This window comes from Alligator sinensis, unplaced genomic scaffold, assembly GCF_000455745.1.
Source record: "Alligator sinensis unplaced genomic scaffold, ASM45574v1 scaffold927_1, whole genome shotgun sequence".
Lineage (NCBI taxonomy): Eukaryota > Metazoa > Chordata > Crocodylia > Alligatoridae > Alligator > Alligator sinensis.
This window is the reverse complement of record NW_005842155.1, coordinates 1481308-1490401: the sequence shown is the minus strand read 5'-3', so window position 1 is coordinate 1490401 and position 9094 is coordinate 1481308. Positions and strand designations below refer to the sequence as shown.

Here is a 9094-nt window from a genome sequence, read left to right as displayed (position 1 = left end):
GGGCGGCCGGCGGGGGACCTGCTGCGAGCCCACCCGCACCTGGTGGTGAGGGCGGGGGCTGCGCTGCGACGCCCCAGGGCTCCGCTGTTGTGCCCCCGGCGCCGGGCCCTCCCGCTCGCGCCTCGTCCTCCTCTGCGCCCCCACGAGGGTCCCTCTGCTCTGGGTGATGTGGGATCCACCGGTTCCCATTTGGGGATTGCTCTGAGGGTTTCTGGTCGCCCGGAGCCCTCCCTTGACCGTGTGCACCTCAGCGCCGGCCGCACCGTCGGTCACTTTTGCCTCTGTTTTATTTTTAGGAGAAAGCAAAAGTTCTCACAAGCCAGCCTGCTCAGACGGTGGGACCCAAAGGACTTCTGTATGTCCAGCAGAGAGAGTTTGCAGTGACCACCCCTGCAGATGGTAGGCGAAGCGGTGGTGATAACCTTCCGTGTGGAAGCAGCAAGCAGGACGGGATCTCAGTGTCTTTCTCTTCGTTAAAATAGGCTCCGTTTCCATTCTTGGATCCGAGGATGCCACGACCTGCCACTTGGTGGTGCTGAGGCACACAGGTATGGTAAAGGAGGCCCGTATTTCTCAGATAACCGGGCACTTGTTATTTCAATTTGATGCTTTAAGCTTCCCTGGGTGCTTAGTTTCACTGTCATTATAATTCCCAACCTGTGTTGGCTGCGGCACTGTGAACAAAAGCTGTGCAAGACCTTTTCATCCTACCCCTGGCAGCTGCTGGGTTATTGATAATTGATGGTGGGGAATTCAGATTCCTTGCTGTAGCTACTAAGTTACACAGGAAGCAACTTATGGGTGACTACAGGAAACTGAGGGAGTGTAGGGTGCCTCTGCAGGTTCATTTGCATGATTTGAGAGAAGTCACTTAACCCCTTTTGGTGGCTTTCTCCTGTAAAATGGCTGTGCTGTCGCTGCACTGATACAAAGGACTGCAGAATAACAAAGCAATGGTGGTGGTGTTAATGGTGCTTTGCATGATGTGAGATCTGTGGTCAGGTGAACGTTTTCTCATTTTCTGCCTTTCAGGCAGCGGGGCTACCTGCTTGACGCACTTTGATGGATCAGACACAGAGGCTGAGGTGTTACTGATCATGAGTTCAGTAAAGTCTCTTTCTAGCAACGCAGCATGTGGAAGGTCAGCTCTGCTCTGTTTCTTGTGTGCAACATTTCCCAAGGTTGCTACAGTCGTTCAGGTGGGAAGTTCTAAGTGTGCTCATTAGGGACTCAGATGCAGGTAACTGCTTGCCCAGTATGAGCAAGTAAACGTCTCAGTAAGAAGCTCTTTCCGCAGTTTCCTGATATTTGTGTTCCTAATGACATTATAACACAGCTAATAACTTTCCCTTTTCTAAACTTGCTGAGAACCATGAATTTTTTTATGTATAGATTAATTGATTGTTTTAGATTTCCTTCTACCAGTGATTTGATATAAAGCTTGCAAATTGTCTCTTTGTAAAAATGTCACTGTGAAGTCCCATGTTTATTGTCTTCTGGTGACTTGTCTCAAATGTGCTTAGTTTCATAAATGGCATTTTGTTTGTTTGTAGTTTTTCCTTCCTTGTCCCCAAACGGAGATTTGAGAATTTACGTGCGACTTTTCTGGCTCTCTCAGTCTTTCTTAGTTGATGATGTGGGGGACAGAAAACTATATAGCTCCATCCATCCTTTTTGGTTGTTTGCTTGTATGCACCTAATAGAAGTAAAAACTGCTTAGTTGGCAGATGATGAACTTTCACAAGCCAACTCCTTTTGAAGGGGATGGTTTTCAGATGGTAAATCCTCAGCACTCTGAAAATTGGGCCCCTTCATGTGAAGTTGAGCACTCAGAACTGACAAAGGTGACTAGTCACCTTTGAAAACTTCAGCCTGGGGGCAGACCTCTTGAATAAAGCGTGGCTGTCCGCAGCCTTTGTGGCTGTGGGCTGCAGATCTCCACCCCCTGAGGGGCCTGAGCTGCCTACACTTACCCTAGCTGCTTATCCCTGTCCCCAGGGTCAATGGAGAAGGGCGAGGGTAAGCACAGGTGTGAGTGAGCAGCAGGGAGGGCTGAGGTGGGCATGGGTGGCACAGCACAGCATATCTGTGTGCCACCAGTCCCCTGTATTGGATCTAACCTTTTTGCGGGCCAGATCTGGGCTGTAGGCTGTTGACCCCTGAGTAAGTGGATTGTATTTACGGACACTTCCCAGAGGAGAGCCCTGCCTTATGGTCGAAGGTAGTGGTGGGGGGGAAGTCACTGGAGTGAGACTACTTTGTATTTAATTGATCTTTGTCCCAGTTTTTGTGATTTAAGGTCCAGTCCTAAGGCCGTTAGTGCTTCTAGATACCATTAAATTAAGGGCTACATGTGCTCAGTGCCATAGTTTGTGCTGCTCACTGGATATTATTCCCTATTATGTCTAGAGCATGGAGCCATGAGTTAATAAGCAAACAACTGGAGCATTTGATAAACAAAAGAGTCTTTTCTAATGATCATTTACATTGTGGGCTGGGGGTTATAATGTAAAGCTGTTCACTTTGGGATGTCTTTTTTTTTTAATTGCTGTTTCCTGTTGTTCCATCTTTGTTAGGTTGGAAGTGCACCTAGTTGGAGGTTTCAATGATGATAGGCATTTATCACAAAAACTTACTAATCAGCTTCTTAGTAAGTTCACACTTTTTCCACTCTCATGTCCAAAACCTAGAGTTCTGACTGGATTGGTGCAAATTTTGTGTGTGATCTGAATCTCCCATCATGCAACAGAAAGAAATCTGGAATCACTGTTTTTCTCCATCTGGGAACTTAAAGTATGGCATGGGATTATGAGATTTATATTTGTGTGATGTACAGGATGGAGGATGTGGACTTTTTAAATAGTGATTTGCTCTTGGCTTGTCTATTGGAGCAGGATATTGAGAAACAAGATGGGTGGATTTATTCCTGCCTCTGGCTACTGGCATGCTTCATAATCTTGGTTAAGTCTCTTATCTGTCTTGTATCTAAGTTTATTCATGTATAAAATTGATAGTATCCAGCTTATGGGGAAAGGGGTGTGATATTTAATCAGTGTCTTGAAATCCTCCCATGAAAGGTATTATATACCTTTATGCCTGTAGCATCAGAGGTGTACATGCCACTCACAGATAAACCAGAAACACACATCCTGGCCCCAAGTGCTTTAACCTGAAGAAGCTGAGCACCTCTAGTGAATTTTGGGGGGCTCTTGGCCCCGGTTGAAACCAGTAGGAGTTGGACACACTTTGTGATTAGACAAGGACCAGCAAAGGTTGTCTAAAGGGGGTTAGGGTTGGCAGAGGAAGTATTCTGAGAGGCATCTGTGCCACTCAGCTAATGAGTCCTCCTTCCTTATTGTGTGTGTGTGTGTGTGTGTGTGTGTGTGTGTAGGCTGGGGGGTTTGACTGTGGGATAATAGCCCAAAAGAGAGAGCCTTCTTGTTTAGCAAAGAAATTTTCTAAACCTATGCTCTGACTATAAAATAAGGAAGCTCTTATATTAGAACTTCAAAAAGAAGAAAAATTGTCTTTTGCTTGCATTGAAAGTGAAAAGGACAGTTAAAAAGTGAGTTCTGCTGACTGTACCAAGCCAGAGATCCTACAATGCCAGAGAAAGGCATAAAATGTTGATAAAAGGCTTTCTCATTTAACAAATAAGTTTTGATCCTTGTTAGCAGACAGTTGCATGAAAGGTGCACTAGCTAAGGCTTTGTTTCATAAGAAAAAAATATTGAGCCATCCCTGTAAAAACAAACAAAAAAACCCCATGCTGATTGATTATCTCTGCCAGGAACAGTGGACTGGACACTTTTTCTGCTGGCAGACTGAGTTGCCCATCTAATTTACAGTACATAATGCTGACCTAATCTAAGTACAGTGTCTGCTTTGACATAAGGCAGTTTTATACCCTGCTGCTGTTGTTGTTGCTATAGGAGCTTTTGACCTCCAGCAAGATGATGTCCATTTAATGACTTACTGCGTGACAGGTAAGAGACTTAATGTTTTTCTACTCCATAAGAGGCTGTTCAAGCCCTAAAACAATATGCAAGGCTCTTGATCATGAGGCACATTAGCAATCAGATCAGTATTGGTTAATATGGGTCGTTAATATTCGGCCATCGGTATCAGCCCCAAAATTCTTTATTGGCGCACCCTTAGAAATTTCTTGCTCATGAAGTTAAGGGATTAGGGGCTTTGGGCAGAGCCAACCACAGTCCAGCACAGGAGCTCTCTGCCCCCATGATGCCCTTCCCCAGGGCCCTTTAGTCCCAAAGGGCTGATTCAGTTTTCACCTTCTTAGGGCATGGATCTAGGTCATGTGATAATAGTATGTTATAGGTTAGTTCTACATTGTCCACACATTGTCTTTGCAATGCATGGGCCTCTCTCTCTCCTTTTGTAATGCATGAGCCTCTCCCTGAGTAAGTCTACATAATGCTGCTTGAAAATAAATGAATATCCTTCTGGATGGCTGCCAAGATGAACATCCTGTCTGTTCTCTTTGTAACAGAATTAAATGACAGGGAGGAGAAGGACAATCATTTCCCAATTGTGTATGGAATTGGTGAGTATAGCACAACTTGGGCACTGGCTGTATTTCCGATTTTCTAGCAAATATGCTATTCTCCCAAAGTTTGCTAATGCAAGTAGTACCATAATGCACAGGATTCAATACAGCTTGTTAGGACAGCACTGCTGGTAGTAGCACTTGGAGACTGGCTCTACTTGACAGCAGTAGTTCTGGTGTTCAGGAGATGCCCCTGGCATTCCAGAAATGCACATGTCCCACTGCCCCTGGTTTTCTTCATCTTCTTTAATAGGCAGACCATGCAGTGCAAAGGAGCTGTTCTGTGGTGCCACCTGTTCCTTAGTCTGTCTAGAAACCAAACTTCTTTCCACTGTGCTTAGTTAATTTTTCTGTTCCTCTCTTATCTACCAACAGTGCAATACCATTGGAACAAAACTTGGTGGGGCCTTATTTTCAAATAAGCAGCATCCTTTAAAACAGTGATTCTTAAGCAGGGTGCTTTGAGACCCTTTCAGGGGTGATGCATGTTAGCACAGGTTGGTGTGCAAATTTGATTCACAAAATGGACCCAGAGACTTCACATAGGAATCCATAGTGTTAAAACCATGGTGACCTGTTGTGGTCTTTCTGAGCTCTTTGCAACAGAAGAATTGCTTTTGTAGTTTAAAAAAAAAAAAATGAAAACTAAGACCTAGCATTTTTTCTCAGGTCTAAAAATGATGAGATCCACTGCTTTAAACTTTCTTCTGGAAGATTAGAAACCACCCTAGGCAGCATTGTGAAAATAGAGCAAACTAGGGGCTAAATGCAACATTTCTTTATCAATGCCTTTGACATAAGTTGCTTGATTTGGCCCTGAAGTTTGCTGGTTATTGTGTCTTGGTTTTGTTTGTCTGGAATACAGTGTGTGTGGGTAGATGGGTACAAGTCATTGGTAACTGATAACTGCTCTCCCCTCAGCTGTGAATGTTAAAACAGGAGAGATCTTCCATGCAACTTTTCCAGATAAGGGACCAGATGAGGATTTACGTTCAGCCCGTACCTTAACAGGAGCAAAGGTGAGTGAAAAAGGTATAGTTTTACTGGGGTAAGAACATGACTAATGAGGGAAAAGTATCAGTGGCTTATGAGAGAAATCTATGCTTTGTGCAGTGGTAGTATCATAGCCAATGAGTTTTAATCCTAGGTGTGATTATCGCTAATTGAAAACTTTTCCTTTAAGGAGAAATGTCTCTGACTGATATAATGCCAGGCTATGATCAACAACACTGGTCTTGTAAACCTTTGCTTCGAGAGCTGCTGTTTAAGTAGGGTAACTGTATGGGACAATGTAAAGTCCCGGATACTGACCCCTCCACCCCGCCACTCAAGTCAGCTGTGCTGTTGCAGGCAAAGACAGGGGCAGGGCAGCATGGTGCAGCTCTGGTATTATTATTTAGACAGCTACAGGAGTCAGTGGCCCATTAATGACCTGTTGTTCTTTACTCCACAGGTGTTAATCATCCCTTTTTATGGTCATTCCATTAATCAAGCTAATCTATTTTAGGAGGGTTTTGCTGTCTGCTAGGGCTTCCTGTTTTACAGCTCATGCCTCTGCCTCCCTGCCCCATACCCAGGATTCTTGTTTAAATTTTCATCAGCTGGCCAGAACAGGCCTTCAAAATCTGGGACTGTCCTGGCCAAACGGTCACTCTCTATATCTAAGGGAAGTACTGTAGTTCTGTAACAAGGCTGGAGTTTGTGCTAAGTCAGTTTGCATTACAGTAGCTGCTAGAACAGGGATGGGCAAAATGGTGATCTGGCCAGTGGCCGGACTCCATTTCCCAGCAGTGCCTGTCGGTGTCACTGTGGCTGGTTTCCATGGAGATCCCAGCAGTGGTGGTGCTGTGACAGCAAGGGGCCAGGGTTTCCATGGAGACTGGCCCCAGCAGCGCTGGGCGGGTGTGCGGCTAGGTGGGGAACTACCATGTGGCTGGGGCTGGGATCTTGCAGTGGTGACAGCGTGGTCCCGAGCTGTTATCTGCTGCCCGTATGTCCCTGCTCAGGGCATGTGAGCAGCAAATGGCAGCTCTCCCCTGGCTCCAGAACATGCTGTCACTGCTGCAAGATCCCAGACCCCAGAGCAGCTCCCCATCCAGCCCCACATTGTCACAGCAATGTGGGAAGGGGCTGCTGGGAAATGGAGACTGCAGGCGCAATCCGACCCGCAGGTCAGACTTTGCCTGCCCCTGTGCCTGAGGCTCCAGCTAAGAGCAGGTTACCTTATGGTGGGTGCTGCACAAACACCTAGAAAGATCTCTTTCCTGGAGAACTTGCAGCTTAGATGTCCCCAGCAGATGAAAGGTGAGAGGATGTGGTGGTAATCTACAGTTAGGAGTGGGGAATAGGGCAAAACCCACTAAATTTACTTAAGGTTAATGAGAGCCTGGGGACAGCTGGGCGTTTAAATCCGGGTCTCCTAAGTGTTAGCCTGCAAGATTGTTCCCTATTAGAAGTTGTAGATCCCATGTGTAGGATCTGCTTTCATGCAAACTCATGATAGGATGATTCTCACTTGAGGAAGGATTTATGATTTTTGGTTACCCTTTGACCCAGAGGGGGAAGACCTTCTCCTTTCTGGAGAATTATGGACCACAAGCAACTAGATTGCTTTTCACTCCAAGTGCTGGGTGCTCCCTGCAGGGACTGGCCTTGCAGCAAGTGAACCAATCAACTGCTCTTGAAGGTTGAGGAAAGTCTTTCAAAGTCTGTTTCCTGTCTTAGATGATTAGTATTTATGATGCAGAGACAAAGCAGCTCCATATTGGACCTTACTTCTGGATGCCTTTCCCACATGTGGATTTCTGGCTGGAGCAGGATGATGAACAGATCTTACAGGTACCCAAAGAAACCGGTTTTTAGTTGTATCCAGTACTGCTAATGTCTGAACTGATGGCTTTTCTGTGCACTGCTGAAGGGTGGGTGTCCTATCTTGACAATGCAGCTGGAAGCCCAGCAGCCAGGAGTTGTTCCTATTCTGGGTTGAACTAGCTCACAATATTGTCTTATTTTTCAGAATCTTTCCACGTCTCCTCTGGCTGAGCCCCCCCACTTTGTTTCCCACATTAGATCCACATTAACATTTTTAAAAGATCACCCCTTTCCACAATACTCCCTGTTCCCTGACAGAAAACCACACAGCTACAAAAAAAATGAAGAAGGGTTATGGGTACAGGTTTGCTCTGACAAGATTTAACAGGCAAATCCAGAAAGAGACCAGGAAGGTGTGGCCTTGCCAACAGAAGAGTGACCATTTTGCAAGGAGTATGTTTCTGAACTGATGCTGATTCCATCTCCTACTATCCCTCAACTCTGATGCTTTTCAAAACAAAGTATTTTGGCAGAAGTGCATTTGTTTGCACTGTTACTTGCAAAAGGGAGCAGTTGCTTCTGAGGTTAAGAGTTTTTCTGCCCCGATGGAGCTTTTTCTCCAGTTCTTTCTTTTGGTGCTAACAGGTGTATATAGAGGCCTCTTGAAATCTACCTTGCAAGATTCAATTCAAGAATTTTTTTTTTCCTTTAGGACTCTCTCTCTCTCCTTAAGGACAAAAGTTTATCAAATGTATGTTTAGGTATACAGGCTTAATGCAGTGACTTCTTGATCATTGGAGAAAACTATTTTTCAAAATCCAAATAGTGGTTGCACCCTAAATGACATATCTAGTTTTTGGTGAGATGAATCAGTTTTTCACATAAGAAAAAAATTGACAATCAGACCTGTAAAAGCGATTCAAATATTTCCAAATACTTGAGCCTAAAAAGCCTTTGTTTTGCAAAAGGGCAAATATTTCATACTACGCTTCTCCTGAAGTAACAGTCTATTCACCAGTGCTGCTTTCCCATTCTGTTATCTAAACTGTGGATGAGTAACTTAAAAGTATTCACCACTAGTGAGTGGTAGGGCCATTGCCAGGTTAGTTCCTCACCTTTTGCTGTTGACTCTAAAGTTGAAGCGTAACATTTTATCATTGTTTCTACAACCTATTTTTGCATTTTAACAAAAAAGAGAGAGACTGACAGAGATGTACTTAGTCCCATATTCTTTATAATTAGGTATAGCAGTAAAATACAGTTTTATATGTAACGGGAGTTGAACAGCTATTCCCGAAAATATCTTCTTTGTTACAAAAAGCTTAAAACCTACATGAACATAATAATCCTTATGGTATCTTGATCAGATTCTGAGTACTGGTTACAGGTGTACATCCTTAAAGCCTTGGCAATTGTTCTGTAACCATAGCATTATTTGTTAAGCAGATGTATTTTGCTGGCTGTGACAACAGTATTTGAATAAGATCTGTATCTCTTCATTTGTATTGCATTACAGCTGCCTGTCCTACGAAATTTTTAGTTTTGTGTATTTTTAATAATGGTATAGTTTAACCAGTTTTGGGGTCTGTTTTTTGGTAGGAAAGATGGCATTAACTGAGGCATAGTGTGTGTGCATATACAATACAGTCAACCTGTAGAGTTGATGCAAACAAAGTATCCTAAACCATCAACTGAAAAAAAAGGACTATAAACACC

The 9094-nt window shown here is 44.2% G+C and overlaps 1 protein-coding gene and 1 pseudogene across 1 annotated transcript; both read left to right on the top strand.

The window, feature by feature from the left end:
* The first annotated feature begins 6 nt into the window (after positions 1 to 6).
* On the top strand, positions 7 to 8597 carry NTAN1 (N-terminal asparagine amidase). Its single transcript, XM_025206432.1, has 9 exons — positions 7 to 399; positions 483 to 548; positions 1033 to 1141; positions 2577 to 2650; positions 3933 to 3986; positions 4511 to 4564; positions 5489 to 5586; positions 7292 to 7405; positions 7584 to 8597. Exons 3-9 carry the CDS (start codon positions 1098 to 1100, stop codon positions 7761 to 7763), a joined length of 618 nt encoding a protein of 205 aa, XP_025062217.1. The 5' UTR covers positions 7 to 399; positions 483 to 548; positions 1033 to 1097; the 3' UTR covers positions 7764 to 8597.
* Positions 5669 to 5833, top strand: LOC112550583 (annotated as a pseudogene).
* Positions 8598 to 9094: the final 497 nt, after the last annotated feature.